Below are 19,661 nucleotides of genomic sequence, written 5' to 3'. Positions count from 1 at the left end.
TCAAATATTGTTAACTAAAATAATGTTTTCATCCTTCTTTTACATTTACGCACTTTCTACAACGTATTGGAAGCTTTTATTCTTGTATGATAAAAAGAAATCGGACTTATGAGATCCCAAGCTACGTCAACAACAAAATTAAAATTTCTCAGAATAATTTTGAAGTTATTTACTATGGCTTGAGTTATTAATATAATTATTTCCACTGATTTTTTTCCGTTGCTGAAAATCATTTGTTTTTCGTTACCTTTGCTGATCAAAATTTTGATTATTAATTTTCGGAAAACGTCTTATATAATAATGCCGCAAAATATCAATCTTGCTCCAGCCTGAAGTATTCGACTTGTTATGAAACGATGAGATTTGTCTAATCGGATTATAAAGTACAATAAGCACAATTTATACGTTTCTGATTTATTTGTTTCATCAGTCTCGATTCAGGAGGCAACTATTTTAATACTTCGATTATACAATGCAAAGGACGCAGGGCCTACGTTATACATCACTTTCCCTCAATAAAATTCGCAGATTTTCTTGATTAACTATTTTTTTCACTATTCATTTCAAGGACTGCTCTGTCTGACAAGCATATCATCTTCGAATTCCTATGTCTTTGAGCACCTACGTGTTTTCTGTATTATTGTTTTGTTTGTTTCTTAAACTTTTAAAATGTCTGGAGAGTATAAAACACTTACATCGAACGATAAAGTTAAAATTTTAAAAGAATATAAAGAAAGTAATAAAATTAATAAAAAACAGAAATAGCAGACTTTAAATATTTCCTTTTCAACTATGAAAGTCTTCGTCTATGACAGAAAATAAATGATGACCAACAATCTTTTATCTGTAATATAATCTTTGTTTCAAAATAAATTGTCTTTATTTACAGATTGGCATAACTTTAGATTTTAGAAAATGCACTGATTTAAATTTTAAGCTAAATGATGATTTCACGATATAATAACTGAATATGAAGTAATCGAATAAATTAAAAATAATGAATAAGAATACTAAATAAATTAAAAGTAATGAATAAGATGAGAAAAAGTTGCTTCCAAAAATTGATTGTAAAAGAGACGTCAATAAATTTGTGGTGTCAAATTAATAAAAATTTTTATTTATACAATATAAACTTCAGCCTAATGAATTAAATTATGGCTTTCAATTAAACGTAAATGTCAATCTTTATTTCTTGCTTCGTTTATTTATCAAATTAAATACACATAAAGTATTTTAAAATCAAATTTAAATGGATATTATTTATATTTAGCTATTTCGGGTTTTTTTTTTTTTCCTTCAAACTACTTGATTTTACTTTAACAATATTATTGTTTATAAATATGTACTTCATATTGCTAAGGCTAAGCAAAGCATGCGACTCCTTTACAGACTAAATGATTTCGTCGGGTTGTGTACGCCGTGTAGTCTCGCGGACTAAATTGTTTAGTTGTAATGGAAATGTGAATATTAGAGAAATAAATTAAACTTAACTAAATTTATTTGCTTTTTTCTTTATAAAATAATTTCCTACCTTTTAATTTCCTCCCTTGGTTTGAATTCAAAGACTTAAATTTTTGAGGACTTTAAGGAAAGTACTTTAATTTCTGAGTTGTGAGGGTTTGCCACGCCTTTTGGGATCTAATAGTTGCAGCTTTAATTGTCTTAAACTGCTGCTTAAACATTTCTTCAATTTCAGTTTCACATCTGAAATGGGAAAACCTTTTCTGAACTGATAAAAGGTCGCCAACTTCCTCCTTTGCTCTTTTTTTGCTTTGAATTTCGTATCGTCGAAACCTCGTCGCATTTCTTGCCAATGATTATGGCTTAGACTCACTTGTAATAACATCTAAAAATTAAATTTAAGATTCATCATTCAAGTTAAAATAAACTGAGTTATGGTTTCTTATCCTAATTACACTTTCTTCAAGATTCTACAACATGACACCGTTATATTTTAATTTTAATTAGTGCTTGGAAAACCTTTTGGTAAGTTTTGCTTTATGAAACTGGAATTGGTGTCTGCTTTAATTTTAGATTAATATACTGCCTGTAATAATTTATCATCTCTATCTGCTTCTAATATTCTCTCAATTATTGGGTTTTTAGATTAATATACTGCCTGTAATAATTTATCATCTCTATCTGCTTCTAATATTCTCTCAATTATTGGGTTTTTAGATTCCCATTACATTATAGGAAATTTTATGGCTCCTAAACTAGATGAATCTGGTATCGCTTTTAAAGATATATGTTATGACAAGACACTAGTAAGTACTTCAATATATAAATGAACATTTTTTAAATGTCATATGTGTATTCTATCTTCTATAACTTAAATTTGTGTGTATGTGCGTGCGCATTTTAATTTATTTTATTATTTTCAGCTGAAACCTAATTCAACGCTACTTCAAAAGAAAATTAGCTTGATTGCTGCAAGACAAATACCTGAGCCTCCTAATGGTAAATCAATGAAATTTATTTTATTGTTAAATTTAATCATTGCTGATTCTTCTACCCTCAGTCGTACCCAACTCACTTATTTACTGAGAGTTCTGGAATAATCTTGTTCCTGGAAAAATTTAAATACCTTTGATGTGACTTTTCAAGGTTAGATGAATAGAATCAACTGCACTGTTTGAAATGTGTTGGAGTTAATTGTTGTAAAGTTGATTTTGGAAAAGTTAATTCATTGTTGTAATTTGTCTGTCCAGAAGTTCTTAAAAACTCATTCTTAGCTAAATATTTGTGTGCACCGCATATTCAGACACATTCTGTTTTTACATAGTAAGTTGCAAAAAAAAAAAAAAAAAAAAAAAAATGATCACTGGGATATAATTTGAAAGTTATCCCATGCAGACACAGATTCAAGGAAGTGTTTTAATTTTTATATTGCACATTATATCCATCACTGAAGTAATCTAATTTCTTTTATAAAACCATTTACAGTTTCTTGGATCTCGAATCTTGTACGTTATATTCCAGATCATGATACCAAAGCGTAAAATCAGATTTTCATTGCATCATGACAGAATAAATAGTGTATGGATCTCAGATGCAGTAGTTCAAGCTTCCTCTTGTATTATGAAATCAGACATTGTGATAAATCTGACCAGATAACAGTTATATTTGAGGAAAACGTTTTCTTTAAATTAGAAAAAAAAAATGAAGCCTGTGATTTCTCAGTGTATAGATTTAGTATTAACTTATTCAGTTTTTTTTCCTATTAATTTAGCAATACATTATTCGACATATAATTATTAATATTGAGCACCATATCATTTCATTTCGATCAGTCGAAAACCCACTGATTGTACTCAACTGGATCATCATTATCAGATTCTCAAATTTTGACTGTAAAAGTTGGATAGGGATATATTTAAATGGGCACTTGTCACAATGTCTCAGCATACTTTCTCTTCATTCTCCTTAACAAACAATATATGAGATAAGTTATTTGTAACCGTTCTTAATATCTGCTCTTGATTCAATAAAATAACACATTGCGCTTACACACATTAAATGTATGACCTTTACACCATTTAGGTCACAAAGGACCACATTTTAAAAACCTTATTTTCAAGTTAGGATATTGCAATTTAAAATTTGAGTATAGCTCACTAAAATTGCATAAAATCGAACGTTTTCTTTAGTACACTTTTTTTCTCTATGCTCGCCACATCCTACATCTCTGGAAAAATTATAGATTTTCATCAATCTGTTAAAAGTTTTTCAAAATTCAACTGTTTAGGATTCAACTGTTTCCCTATTTACGAGTTGATTGCTAAAAAAGACCCGACTGTGAACATTTTTTTTTTAAATCTTACGAACAGAATAGTTAGATATATTAAAATCTTTTATTTTTCTTTTCGACCATATTTTTGGGCTAGAATCATCAGAATTTAAATCCTTTTGTTTCTGGATGTACAGTTTAAGTTATTTTTATTGTATTTACAAGCTTTTTATTACACTATTTTTCTCTTTGTAAATCGATTTCAAGAGTAATTTGAAATTTTCTTTTTACATTTTCATATGCTCTTTGTAATTTTTTTTTTCCCTTAAGATGATCTTAGTTCACCAAATACATAGAATTTTAATGGACAGTATTCCAGTTTCTTGGAATAAAGAATTTAACCACAGTATTTCTAATAATTCATCAGGTGTTAATCCTACGTCATGAATTTCATGATCTTAGGTGTATTTAAGCAACTTTCTACATTATTCTCATAAATTTGATTTTAAATCCCTTATTCCTGTAAGATAAATATTTTTGTCCTGTTTTCACACTGAAGACCTTTGATAAAATTATCCTACTCTTTTATACAGTTAACAGAACAAAAGGTTTTTTAAAGGAAGTTTTATATTTTTTCAAAGAGTCACTATGTACTTTTTGTAAAAGTTCATGCTTTTTCAAAATTATACTTTGCCGATGAAAACATAGTTTTTAACTCTTAACTTGATTCATTTCTCAGTTGCAAATGACAATCGCTATGAGTAATTTTTCCAGCGTTTAATCGTTAAAACTTAATTTTAACAACTTAATCGTTTTTTCACATAAAAAAAATGTTTAATAAGATTTTTTTTTTTTTTTTTTTTTTTTTTTGCAAAATAGCATTAGTATTTTGAATTGAACAAAATAGTGCACACTTAATTGTTAACGAAATAATTGCAATACATTAAAATCCAGACAACTTAGTAAAAACTAACACATTTAAAAATTATACTGTGAAATATAATCACCAATGATCTATGCTTCACTGGCTTGCATGTTACACACAAGGCTTGATATATTTAAATATATTTGTGCTTTCTTTGCCCTTTTACAGTTTGAATGGTTTAATTGCTTATAATAAGATTTCTGAAGCGTGGACATTGTAGTCTGTAATATCCTTCACTTTTGAATCTCTCCCTTTATACAAAATATTTTAAAGACTGATATTTTCATCTTGATGTTTATTTGTTCAGAAAGCTCCTACATATTCAAAGAAATGAGCTTCGAACTTTTTCGGGAAATTCATTATGCTTCATATAAGGACCTTATTTATATGAACGGTTATATTTGAAAAGGATGGTTATACCAATGGTTATATTTTAAAGTTAAAAACGGTTATTCATTTTCTTAAGAATAGAAATTAAAATAAATTTCCAAATAGAAATATTTGAAGATACAACGTACAATCTCTTGTTCTCATTATAGTAGCTGTAATGATTCTCTTATGCCAAACCCTTTTAGTATTAGCATATGGCGTGCATTTTGTTGAAAGGTATAAATTGCTTGAATAATTAGTTACTGTGAAACGGAAATATTCAGAAATTTTAGCGGGACTTCTAGTTTCTTTTCCTCTGGAATAGATTTTGTATTCCAATTGCTTTACTTTAAAGCATTTTATTTTAAAGTTATAAAAATTAATTGATATGAATGCATGTTAGTTCCCCTGTTTGGAAAATTAGTGTATATTTTTGTATAACTTTTTACTCCCTTTTTTCAAATCTTGCGATCCTGGAATTCTGCTTTTCACATTATTAATAATCTTAATATGTATTTTATGAACAGATTTCATTGTGAAGAGTCGTCATATAAGAATGTGCTTTCATGATGGTAATAAGGTAAAAAGAAATTATTTTCATTTACTTCACTTCGGTATGCTGCTAAAAGTGGTCCAATCCAAAGAAAAGGAATACCGAGATAATGTTTGAAATCAGCCGACAATAATGTATCGTCAGTATATAATATATATTGCCCATACACTATCTGTTCAAAAGTATCCAAGCAATTTCGGATTTACACATTTTCCCCAAAAATCACCAGAAAACATGAGAGAATGCCCACAAATTTTGATCATGTACAGAATATGCATGAACTTAAAATTTACAATGAAGATACAGTCGCGGACATTTAGGGTATGGACTAGATACTAAGGAAGAAAGAAATACTTTATTCTCATCTTATTTCACAGAAAGTTTATTATAATTTGCAACTTTCATCAATGGTTTAGTTTGCTCAAAATTTATTCGGAAGAATATATTTGGAATATTTTTCAAAAATTCCATTTTTTTTTTTTTTTTTTTTTTTTTAGCATGCTTAGTTTTCAACAAAAACATATGAAGTTCACAGACACTGTGCCAATGCATTGTTAATAAATTATATTGAAATTAAAAGTAAATACTTTGAATATCCTAGAAAGTATTAGTTTTTGAAGTAAATAAACTTCAAGTGTGTACTTGCATAAACTTAAAATATTTTTTTCATCATACTTCCAAAGTTATATATAAAAAAAGTTAAATTAGATAAAAAGTCTAGTTAAATACCGTTACGATACAGAAGGATATTGGAATTTGGAGAGATGAAATTCAGTTGCTCTGTAAAAGATTGGAGGAATTTCCACGAATTGCTCATTTTTTAAATTTCAATCTCCGAGTAATTGAATTCAATTGCAAAAATATCAAAATTTTAATAAATACACTTTTGAATACTTATAAATTAAGTACTTAAATTAGATTATAGTAATTTAGGCATTTAAAATAACAATAGATTTTATTCTGATAATCGTTTTATTTTCACAAACATTAGAACTGCAACTTAATACAGACTATAAAATTAAAAGCATCCGGATACTTTTACCCTGATAATGATAATAGATGAATCAATTACTACTGTGAAATGGATATTATTAATATATTATGTGAATACTATAAACACTAAGCGGGTGAATTGGGATATCGAATTTGAGCTGGACCATAATGTCCTATTTCATTGACAGATCTTACCAGTCTTCTTTCACTAGATTGATGTGTAGTTCCTTTAAATACATTCCAAAAATTGTTAGATAGCCTTTTCCAAAGAGTAGCAAATGTCATTACAGCCAAAAGGGACATCACTTCATGTTAGTAATTGATGCTTTTACACGATAAGCAAAGCATAAAGATATTTTAAATTCACTTAATTCCTGTGAGTTGTGTAAGGCTCTCATCGAATTAACGAAACAATGCAAATTTAAATCCTTTTCTCATTACCAAAAAGTATCCAGTGCCTTTAATTATATAGAATATATCATGCATAATTAGTAATCTACGTAATATTACAATTCTAATGTTCATACAAATAATGGGAATGACATAATAAAGTTAATCATAATTTATGATATCTAATTTACTACAATTTAAATTATGTATTTCATTTATTAATACGCAGGAAGTTGGCGTATTTCTGATCTTTATACAATTCAATTCCTAAAATTCAGTTACCTTTAATGCCAATATCTTTCTGATTTTTTTAAGTATGCACCTGGAATTCTTATATAAGTTGCCTTCAGACCTGTATCAAATTTTGTAGATATCCTAGGAAATGAAGTATTTGGGAGGCCCTTTTGGAAAACCATATCTATTTAATGATTTAAATTCAATCGCTATGTAACAGGTTTTAAGAAAAAAATATTATATCTAACTGATTAACGAAATATTTAATGGAGAGTGCCTTCCAAAAAAATTGGTTTCTGTGCCTCAATATAAAATAAAGTTAAATTAAAATTTCTTAGTTTAATGTTATTAAATGTTTAAAAAATAGGTTATACAAGTTTCTTTTAATGCGCTAAATACTTAAATAAAAAGTTCACAAGAGCTTTTGACTTGTGAATCAGTCAACAAAATGCAGAAAAAAAACCTCACTGATCTGCAAACAGTTTTGAGAACAAGAAAGATAAATCCTAAGAATAATGTTCTAAAATTTAAACAACACTTGATTTTAATGTGAAAATTTTCAAGTACTTGAATATAATGAATCAAATGAAAATACGAACTTAAATAACCGTGGAAATACCGCCGAAAGGTATGGAGCCCTTAAATAGTGACCTACTAATACTTGGCACATTTGATAATCCAGCCTTGGTTATTTTATATATCTCGCTTTCAAATTATGAAAGAAGAAAATATGGTATACTTCAAATACGCTTAGTTAAAAATTGAGTACTATAAATATTCATATTTCCTAGGATTTTCGAAGTATTTACTTTTAATTTTAGAATATAAATTCCACATTGTCATATATTTTACATGTTTCGTACAATTTGATTGAAAACTATGCATGTTATAAGCTAAATTGGAAAATGCTGGAAAAGCGTATTGTTTTAAATAAATTCTTTATATTTTTTTCCGAATATGCATATTATTTATTTTTAAAATATATGTAAGTATTGAGAACCATTAATAATAAACAAAACCAGTGATGAAAATGGCAAATCATTATAAAATTGTTGTGAAACGGATTGAGCCTAAATTATTTTCTTCTTCATTAATTTCTAGTCGGTCCCCTAACTGGCCTTGTTACCGAATAATCATAGTAAAACCTGTCTTCATACATATTCTTTTCGAATTATTAGTCGAAATTTAAAGGTAGTTAAAGAAATGTGTAGATCAGAAAATGTCTGGAAACTATCAGTAAGATACTTATATGCACATTTTTTTCTTTTACAGAAGTGATATTTTAAAACATTAAAAAACACATTAGTTCGTTTTTCATTTTCTTTGAACTTGATTACTTTTAACAACATACCGACAATATCTCTTATTTTTATTATTTAAAGAGTTTATTAACTCTTTTGTGTTTCAATAAATGAATTTATTAAAAATAAATAAATTAGCATTTACTGCTTCAAGATTTTTATATAATAGTTAATTTTCCCTTATCTCTTGCAATGTTTGTATTTATACTTTTATGTTTAATTTATAAATATTTCTTGAAAGCTAATTTGCTAATTCTCCTCCCATTTCTTTGGCTTCTTATGTACAGTCTTTGACTTATAAACACATTTTCTGTTGTTTTGTAACTGTGATTCTACTGTAAGAACTGCAAAGTTTTGTGCACCAATTTAAATTGAGAGTAGACCTCTTTATTTTTTATTTTTTTATTTTCATAAAATTATAAAACTTTTTTTATTTATATTCCCATGACAATCGTCTTTGCATTTTTTAAATTGGCCATTGTGAAGGCATTCTTTTAGCCAGCAGTGTTATGGGAAAGTTAAAAATCTTTTCAGTGTTTTTGAATTCGTTTAAATCCTTTTGAAAATTATCTTCAATTGTATATTTTATATCTTTTCCATGTTATTTCATAAGTGTACTATTCAATGAAACTTATGAAAAATGGGCCCTTGAATTGGCTTCCATATTGTCCTTGAATTTCGACCATGTAAAGAATTTGCTTTGACTCTCATTTTACAATGAAGATTTGGCCACGAGAGCATTTGGAAACCGACCAAGGAAGAGAAAGGATTTGGGATCAGCCCATTTCACAGAAGGCCAAGACGAACAGAGGGGATGGGTGAAAACTACTGCATAAACTTCATCATAGAGCAACGGCCTTCACTGCATCTAAGGGTTATTCCACTTAATAGTAATTGTTGAATTTACAAAATAAGCAAAAGTGTCTGATTAAATAGTGCATATCAAATTCTATAATGTTACAATTTTAATGTTTCTGCATATAACATAAATGATGTAATAAAATTTATTTTTTATTTATGATGCCTATTTTGCTGCGATTATTTAATTAATAAGTATGCGCGGAGGTTTAACATTTCTAACCATTATGCAATTCATTTTAACTATTTTAAGATTTATAATGAATAAATATCAATTTGTGGGGAATTCAACTGTTAGCTTCTCATAGAGGATTAGTGATGTTCAGCTCGCCTCAATACTAATATCTTTCTCAATCTTTATGGTATTCAATTGGGAATTTTATATAAATTGCCCTGTAAATCTGGCTTTGAAATTATGAAAGAAAAATGTGTTGTTTCGCATATGTGCAATCAAAAATTATTAATTTTGCTTCGTTTATTTTTTCGAATATACACTTTCGAGTAGACTTTCAATTTATTAAAATGTTTCGATGGCATGTTATCATATATTTTGTAAGTTTCATACAATTTGTTTGAATATCCTGCAGGTTACTATAAAAATACCCCCGATATTTATGATTTTTAAAAAATCTTTTCTTCTTTGGAATATGCGTGCAATTTGTACGAAAACGCATGTCAGTATTGCGCTTAGCATTCAAAATCAATGATGAAATTTCAAATAATTATTAGCCTTATATGAAAAGAGATGCCCTGTTTTCACTTTGAAATGACTTCGTGTTCTGTCATACGCTTGACGCAGCTTAGCTAGCATTAGTCATCCCACAACAATAACAACATCCTGTTGCTCTTCATTTTTTAAAAATACACTTTAACATGTTGTGTTTCTTTTTTAATGTGTTTGGATTTCTTTCAATGTGTTTTAAAAGATTATGTTCAGCAGGTACTCAGCAATATTCACACTGTGAAGGCGAAATGGAATAAAAGTTCTCCCAAATTATGGATGTTTAATTCAAAGGTAAAATGCTAAAAATGTTTTATTTTTAAACTTTATAAGAGCTGTTTATTATAAAAACTATTCCCCTGTTTTTATAATATAGCATTTTCTTATTGAAATAGATTAAAGATGAACAGTTAACTTTTCTTTTAGGTGACACCTAAGGACTCGTGTGTTGAAGAAGGAGAAATATTTATTAAATGTAATGAATGTGTTCCCACTTTAGGTACTTATTGTTTAAATTTTTATTTTTCATTTTGTATGCATTAAATTTTTAAATTTTATCTTCTCAACAGCTGGATTGAAAAAGTTGGTCTATTTTTTTAAATACTTATACAAGCTCTGTTTTTAAATATTTCTTTATTAAGTTTGATAATGTTTTGCACAAGTGCAATCGTTTAGCTATAATGTAGTATTAAGTGTCGATGTCTCAGGCTGCAGTCTTGTGGAGAACTGTAAACACGAAAAATGTTTTCGTCTTTTAACTCCGGGAATTGCATTTACAATAGAAGTCCCTCAAATGATATATTACATTAACTTCTTTGTCCAGAAACAGTTGCAGTATAAGTACTTTTATTATTAATCTAATGCAAATTGTTAATAACTACCGGCATAAAATTACATTAAAATATATCCTAATGATGTAAGATCTTATCGAGTTATTTTCCGTATCTAAATAGATAGTGCTCATAAACCTAAGTAACCAATCGTTGTTATCCTAAATGAAAATACCGCTGCCAAATAATTCTATTAGGAACATCAAACTTATATATATATATATATATTTCGTTTTTGACATTATTGTTTTTATCTAGCTGTTTCTGTTTTCAAGTGAAAAAATTGAATTAATTTCTATGATAGTTCCGGCTTATTATCATTTCCTTCAGCTTTTAAATAATGTACAGCTGTAAAAGAAAAGGATACTCCAGATAAAAGAACAACTCAAAATTCATGGCATTCAAATTACATATTTTACATTCTCCCGCTGACTTCAACGAGGAATCATAGTAATTAATCATTTAATTTTGACTTAAACATGGATTTTTATTTATTTATTTATTTGTAATCTTAAAACTGGACGTTTTAATTTCCTTTTGAATAGACAATCTTACTTGCTTTTAACTTGATTGAGGCTTTAAATTAGTTTGGATAATGTCTAAAAAACCTACAACGATCCTGTCAACCTACAATATGTTGGTGGAGAAAATCGGATACTTGTCTTTGTGTACCTACTTATTTTGATTTTAAACTGTATTTGGTGCTGAGAGTCAAAATGATTTTTCAGTCTTGTAATCGCACTAGCTAAATTTTTCCACAAAACTGCAGGGATTTGATTTGTTTCTCTTCTTCACGAAATTCTGTGGTGATCTAATGGTAAGGTCTTGGCATTGAGGATCCAGGTTCGACATCCGAATCTACCAAAAATTCGTCTTGTACGTATAGTAACACGTTATAGCATACGTTAGTCTGATATCGATGATCCGATGCAATTCCTGTGGGCCACAATTCAGAATTATAAGATTCTTCACAAAATAAAAGCTTATGCTGCTTCTAAAGGAGACGTTAATATAACTAACCTAGTATTTTATGTGACGGAACAAGTTATTTTTTATATTCGTTTATAAAAATTTTTTAACCCAATTTACAAACTGCATTTTCTGCCAAACAGCTTCATTTCTGAACTGAGTAATTTTATTTAAAAAATAGTCTAAACGAAAACGAAAAAAATAAATAAATAAATAAATAAATAAAAAGCTAACTTTATTACTTCTTAATTAGTAATGTACTGAAAATCGAATAATACTTCTCCTGTCAGTGAACATTTTATTTATACAAGAAAAATGCTGTAAGCTAAATAAAATTAAGTTAATATTTGAAAAAAAAAAACTGCTGTTTTAGTGTTCTGCTCCTGTTCTGTTTAATGTAAAACTCCTGTATTGTCTTTCCCCTTTAGTGAAGTCAGTTGGTATACACAAATAAGGAAGCTTTTATTCCATATGTCTTTTTAATACATTTCAGATGTATTAATTTTTTTTTTACTTTTCAGGGATTTTATTTGAACTGTGTATCAGCTATGAGCACGTGAAGGGAGTAAGTTGATAAATGTTACTAATTATATATAAATAAATGTGTAATATGAAGATGTAATACTGTTTCCTTATTAATGAAGCTGTAAAGTTTTAACAGTACTGCTACCAAAAACAATTATGTTAAATAAATTATTATATTATTTTATCATAGAATAAATTTTGTGTACAAATATAATTAATTATGAGATTTATAGAGAGTAATTTCTTATAGGTGTTTTTGAGCAAAGTGGCTTTGAGTAAACGTTGAATTTAAAAAAATATCTTTGTTATTACTTAAGTAAGAACTGAGCTGAATATGATTCAAAAAGATTATAATGAAATAAGAATTATATAATATAAATCAGCTTACGTGAATAAATAAAACATTCAGTAAGCATTTAGAAAGTACCTTAATTTTTAAGCTACATTTCTGATCTGTGCATTCCATTTGCTTTGGATATCCCATGCTTACACTATCTAAAAACAAAGATATTTTAGGATGCTAATGATTGCTGATATTGAGATATTAGAGTGTTATTGATTGTTAAATGATGAAAAGAAAAATTTTGAATATGGAAATAAAATAAAAATTTTAAAAGTGTGATTTTTTTTTCAAATTAGAAGACAATATAAGCTATTTTTTTAATATATTTTTTTTAAATTTTATTGTGAGCACTTTTTTAACTAAAAGTGCTTAACTAACTTTTTTATATAATAGACAGATTTAATCGCGTTTCAACCTGTATATTAACGTGTTTTTGTCTATTAGACTCGTTTGTTTGGGATTTTTTATTGCTCGTGGTCTATCCAAGCAACTTACAGTATTTCAAAGCTTTGATCAAAAAATCATTGAACTACTGCTACTTTCCGCAATGGCCGGAATAGAATTTTTTTTAAGTGTTTCTCGTATTCACCAAATCATTTGTTTCATTATTTGCAATCAATGCGTTATTTTTACCAATCAACATTTATTATTTTGGAATAAAATCATTGTTTGAAAGTTGCATGAAATGAGACAAATGATCGAATAAAATATGTAGTATAGTATTTAATAAAGCTTATAAACTGTCGTCTTTAACGTCTTTAACTGTCGTCTACACCGAAAAAGAAAAGTTTTTAACTAACACAGTGCTACCAATACTGGGGATAAACTAGTCAGCTTTAAATAAAGCAGGTAATTTATATCTATTCAGAACCTTTGCTACAAATGTCATTAAAATTTTTAATCAATAACTTTTTTATAATGTTATTTCTGCAGACTTCTGGTGAGATGTGTTCTGGTTGGGCCTTCATGAAATTATTAAATGATTCAGGGGAGCCTGTCAAAAGCAAGTATGTATTTATTTCGTTTATTTTGTATGTATTTATTTATTAAGGAGGAAAAATTAATTGGTTGTCTAAGAGGAAAGACATTATTTGTTTCTCAGATATGTCATGAAATGAAATAGAAATTATCGTTACGTGATTACGTTATATTGCAGATTTTTAGTACTTATCTTTGAAATATTTACTTTTTATTGTTCTAATTCATTTTTAAAAGATGCGAGCTGATCATTGTCGATGCTCTTCAAGTATTATTAAAAAAAAGTAATCCTGTTTGCAAAACTGAATTTTTTTTTTATCTTTCTGTATTCAATTTTTATATTCTTATTTTTGTTATTTTGATGTTAATTCATTTTTGATGTTGAATAAAAATAAAATTTTTATTTGTTAGTTGTTTTCATTTTCCATTAGTTAACTGTTGTCTCTTTTAAGAACTAACATATTGAAAGTCCAAGATACAGAGCCATTTACTGCTTATTTTCTTCGTGCTAATTCACAAGGTAAGGTAACTTACTATATTTCTGTATTTGAGAAAATATATTTTATTAGGGTTTTTTTTTTTTTTTTTTTTTTTTTTTTTTTACAATTAACTTTGACTGACTTATTCATAGAATTGGATTATTGAGTTTCTGTAGTACTGAATAAAATAATGCATATAAAAACATCTGATTCAGAAGATTCTTTCATTTTCACACTTCATTTGTTATGTATAAAAGGAAGTTCATAGATCTTACTACAGACTAACAGCATGAGTTTACAACCTAAAATAACCTTGGCCATAGTGTGTTTTGATTCAATACTCTAAATAAGACGAAAAACTGTGATATAAACCTATGAGTGGTTCTCCTCGTATATGTCGAGTTTTGATTTCCGTTTCTTGGCATATCAAAGAGTATCATGTTTGCTTTCTGAACCTCTTTGAATTAAACAACTGAGTCTAAAATTTTATATAAATTAGAAAATCATATTCTAAAATTCATACATCGCATGATTAGACAAATCGATTGGTAGTCAACTCTTTAACGGATTTCATTCAACAAAAGACACATCTATAATTTTGGCTGGTTTCAAGAGCAGATTTGATTTAATAAGCAGAAGTCAGATGCGATCCACTTAGAGGCTCTAAACGGCCTGCCGTAGATTTTAAAATATAATGGCACAGAAATTTTAAAGATATTAGAATTGCTATATTTATAGCAAAATATAGATATTGGAAATACAAGATCAAATAATGTTATAATTATTATTTAAGATAATATTTGACTCCTATTTTATAATAAATTACGTTGGCCCTGCTAAAAAATTTTGCCCATTTTTGATCTGGCCCATTTTGTTCTTGAACTCTCATGTCCAAAATTATTTTATAATTCCAAAAACTATTTTTTCGAACTCGAGGAGGTCTAAAACGTGAGAATTTATCAAAACTGTCAGATTTTTTTTTTTTTTTTTTTTTTTTTTTTTTTTTAAGATTAAAATGCCTTCTCTTTGTTTAGCTGGCATATGGGAAAGAGAAAGAGGGTTTGACTATAATATTAACTTATTTTTTCTCTTAAACTTTTATCTTAGTGAGCATGAATGATCATAAAAATTTCTTAGATTAATTTCTTACTCATAAACACACACATACACAAAATGCTATTTCATAATGTTTCTAATGAAAATATACACCTTCCACTTTTGACTATCCATTCATCTGTTTCTGTGTTTTTTGCCAAAAATAACTAATAAAATAATTTTAATTCAAAAAATTAAAATGGCTTCATCAGTCTATTGAAATTTATTTGAATTACACATAAAACTGAAGCGATACATCTTTGCATCCAATAGAATTATAAACTACAGAATAAGTTTTCTTCAAATTCGCTCACAAATACTGTTTTTTGGTGCAAGAGCCATAGATTTGATCATGCTGCACCAAGCTAAGTGCAATTCCGTTTTATTTATGTCGACGATTTAATGATTTCCATAACAGTGCAAAATAAAATATTATCCGTCAATTCTTTTAGGTATTACAGGTTTCTTCAAAAAAATTAAAGATAAGCAAAAACTCCCTCGCATTGTCATTTCGATTTGTGATCCCGATAGACCTTCCAACCAGCAAATGAGGTAAACATTTTTTAACTTAATTATTTTTATACGTCATTTATAAAATAAATGTTATATATGCGTGTGAGTATTTTATAAATAAAGAGAGAATGAAATTTGAATCAGCAAAAGTCGAAATGTAAAAGAAAAGGTTTGTTAACTAGTATAGATAACTTTTAAACAACAAAATAAAAGCAAACAAAAAGAAGGTTGCACTAGCTCAAGTGCTTTCACACACTCACGTATGTGTGCAGTTAAGACTGTCTATGGGCATAAATAAATTCTTGGGATACACGAAAACATTTGATTTTTAATATGTGATAAGAATTGCAGTTCATTTACAAACTATGAAAAAAAAAAAAAAAAAAACAGAAATAAAAATATTTTTAACAAATAATACAGAGTTCCAAACGATTTTTTGATATGCGTTAAAAAATTATTTATTTTTGGCTGAAATGTTGCCAGTTAGAGAATAGAAATTCCTCTTCGGATTATAAACAGGGAAAAAAAATGTTAAAACGAGACTATAAATAAATGACGCAGTTTCTTAGGGCTGAACTTTGATGTTAAATAAAAATTGATTTATTGTTCTATTCTTAAATCTAGTTTTGTAATGTATGTGGTGAAGGTTCTTTTCTTTCTTTTTACTCTTTAACATTTAAGAGAATCCACTTCAAATCCCTTCTTAGTACAAGCTCATTACTGTCGACTGGTTCTTCCAGCATCGCAAACCAAACGTTTTCGAGTCATCTGTAGAAAAGTGGCCACTTGATGGGCATATATTCAGTTGTATCTTGAGATTTATGCTGAGATAATGTATTGGCTTAGGAAAATCTATATAGTTGGATGATTTGCCTTTTTCTCAGCTGCATTCACAGCATTCATTCTGTATTTAAAGTTGAGTACAGTACACTCCCGAATATCCGGCCTAATGTGGCGGAAGGGCAGACCTGATTATAATAAAAAGGCGGATAAACCGGAATTCTATGAAATCGTTTCTTTGTCCACCCATGCCATAAGACACATGTTTTTATATCAAAATTCACTGTTATAATACGTATTTTCTCACTTCTTATTAGATACTAAGCCCTCCATTTATTTCAAGCGATATAGAATAGAAGACTCTGTACCGGTAGTTTATATACTGCATTGCACGTTTCAAGAATTTATTAGAGAAAAAGTAAGTTAAAGGATATAAATAATTCGTATTTTAACATAAATTCTGTAATGCCTAACTTAAACGCAGGAAATATAACGTAAATCATAGACCTAATTCTTAAGAAAACTGACTCAAACTGATTTTATTTTTCACTGATAAATGAGCATGAACAGACATGAAAAAGTAACCCTAAGATAAGAGTCAAAACATACAGTTTTCAGTTATTGAAAAGATCCATAATATCAGACGTCCGTTTCATACAGACGGAAACAATGAGCAACGAGCAGAAAGCTGTTCTTTTCCTGTCACAACTTGTATTTTGCACATGACACGCAGGAGAATCGTAGCAGACGCTGGCATTCAAAGCCTTGCATTCCTCATTTAATTACGATAAAAGAAAATTAGGTCATTTAGTCGCGAGCCGGATACTCGGGAGTGTACTATATTTCTAATCTGTTACTGACACGAGATGAGGTGACAAAAAACAAAATAGTTTCGCTCGAATCAATTCGAATTCAAGATCAGCTTGTAAAAATTGCAATTTTCGGTCCTTTCTCTATCATTTCGTTTTTCTCAGCTTTCGTCGTATTCAAACCTAGATATATCAGATTACTTTTTTTGAAGGGGAGGGAAATGTCCCCAGAAATCGATTTACTTTCAGACTCGCCGCTCTTCTATCCAATGTCGTAAATTAGGCTATCCCCCCCTCATTGTTTTGGGATTTATTAGGTACAACTGCTTTAATACGTATACTTATTCTTTAGCATATCTATTTTTCTTTTTGTGTAACATTCTAAATTTCGATTGAGGATTGTTTTTCACATAGTTATGGCCCACCAGAAAGAAAAACATTGAAGAGGCCTTGAAACAAATAAAGTATAACGAAATAATTATTACATTTTTTAAATTTATTTGTTGCAGTGTGGGTTTAATCCTTCTTTCCATTATTTTTTTTCTTTTCTTTTTTTGTAAAATAAATCAGGGTGATATAATTCATGCTTTAGATTAAAGGAAAAATGTTTTAAAAAATCCTAGTATAAATGTATGATATAAAATAATGAAAAAACAGTAGGATGAAAATATCCTTCATCATGCAAATTTACATGTTAAGTTTAGTATAAAATCTTCAATGTCCCTCTGTTCTAAATTTCTTCACTCATTATCGCTTTTATTAGCAAAAAAAATAATAATAATAATCTGAGATTAGTTATAAAAAATATTCAAAAAATGTCACGTTCCTTCCAACCAAAACAAACAGTGGAATGATAAGTTCAAATCCGCTATAATGATTGTGACATTTGATAATTTCATTTTACAGCTACATTCCTTATTACGCAATAGATGTGAAAAAAATTGCCTACAACAACCAATTTATAGTACACCTGTTTCGAGTACTTTGTTCACTAAATGTTAGGATGAAAATTTCCAACATCATGCAAATAAGGATTACAATTTGTTGCAGAATGGAATTAAGAATACGCAAAAATGATAAATATTTAAATTATTTTATATACGTAATATCCCTATCACGCAGAAAAGTGGTAATAAAGCGAGCAAAAATAATGGCTTCTTAAAATACGGTCAAGAGGTTACAAATACGTAATTTTTATTTTATTTTATTTCTTAAAAGGTTTGAAGCAAATTCATTTTTAGTATTATCATTCAGTTTTTGGCTGCTTCGAATCCGAGAGATGAAATGCCTCAGGAGATAAATAGTTTTCAACTATTGCTAGATCTCGAGTAATTTTTTTAAATTATTATTTTCATTCTGGTGAAAGATCCTTCTGCAAATTCCATGGTGACTGGTAAAATCAATAAATTTTCAAAATATAATTTAGATTCAAATGGATTAGTTTTCTAAAACTAATTCAAATGAATTAGTTTTAGATTAAATATCTGTAATAATGTGATCCTGGAAGGCTACTCTTGCCAAATTATATGGATTTCATTAAATAAATCCAATGTAATATCGTCTTGGAGAATCGCATTTAAATCTTTGCAACATACGAGAAGGTCAACTTTAGGCAAATGAGAAAGTGAGAGAAAGATTAATTTCAAATCTTTTCTTATGCCACGTTTGTTTACGATCAAAACTATTTAGTTTGCAAGCCTCAAAGTACTTTTAACGTATGCAAATTATGTAATAATATTGAAATGCGTGTATATTCGGATTAAAAGAAAACTTTAAAAAATATTTTTCTTCCTCAAAACTAATTAGCGTTGCAGGAAGCTGACACATCTTCTGACCTACGCTGATTATAATGTACTTTTGGAGAGTAAATGTTTATGTTAAACGTTGGATTCATCATTGTTTATGAAGAAAAAGTGCTAAATTTTGAACATTTCCTCTCCTGCTGTATTAATTGGTATCCGTACTTTTTAATAGTTAATTTTTTTAACATTTTTAAGGACTTAACGTGTTTATTATACACTGAAGAGCCAAAGTATTATTACTACCTCTCTAAATCTTGTTGGTCAACTTTTAGCTTCCAGAAAACTTTAGCACTCGCTGATGTGAATTTAGCATATTTGTGCTATACGCTTTTAGGCAAAAAATACAAAATGCCCAACACATGGCTATTAATTCTCATAAATTACACATCGGTTGGTTATGAGCTTGAAAGAACCGTCTCATGCTATCACGCAAGTGCTTGACTGAATTAAGATCTGGAGAATTT

At 28.3% G+C, this 19,661-nt stretch overlaps 1 protein-coding gene across 7 annotated transcripts in view; it reads left to right on the top strand.

Annotated features, from left to right (window-relative positions):
• The window catches only part of LOC129959982 (nephrocystin-1-like), a 55,276-nt gene that overhangs the window by 16,753 nt on the left and 18,862 nt on the right, over window positions 1-19,661 (top strand). For 6 of the 7 annotated variants that reach the window (XM_056072942.1, XM_056072939.1, XM_056072941.1 and 3 more), the window contains 9 exons: window positions 2,179-2,267; window positions 2,385-2,460; window positions 5,552-5,604; window positions 10,291-10,368; window positions 10,501-10,573; window positions 12,395-12,438; window positions 13,675-13,748; window positions 14,172-14,239; window positions 15,746-15,845. In XM_056072942.1, the coding sequence (XP_055928917.1) occupies window positions 2,179-2,267; window positions 2,385-2,460; window positions 5,552-5,604; window positions 10,291-10,368; window positions 10,501-10,573; window positions 12,395-12,438; window positions 13,675-13,748; window positions 14,172-14,239; window positions 15,746-15,845 (655 nt within the window). The remainder of the gene's footprint in view (window positions 1-2,178; window positions 2,268-2,384; window positions 2,461-5,551; window positions 5,605-10,290; window positions 10,369-10,500; window positions 10,574-12,394; window positions 12,439-13,674; window positions 13,749-14,171; window positions 14,240-15,745; window positions 15,846-19,661) is intronic. The other variant, XM_056072940.1, reaches the window with a different exon arrangement.

The sequence above is a fragment of the Argiope bruennichi genome, chromosome X2 (genome assembly GCF_947563725.1).
Source record: "Argiope bruennichi chromosome X2, qqArgBrue1.1, whole genome shotgun sequence".
NCBI lineage: Eukaryota > Metazoa > Arthropoda > Arachnida > Araneae > Araneidae > Argiope > Argiope bruennichi.
The sequence above is the reverse complement of the archived record's forward strand: the minus strand, read 5'-3'. Positions and strand labels throughout refer to the sequence as shown.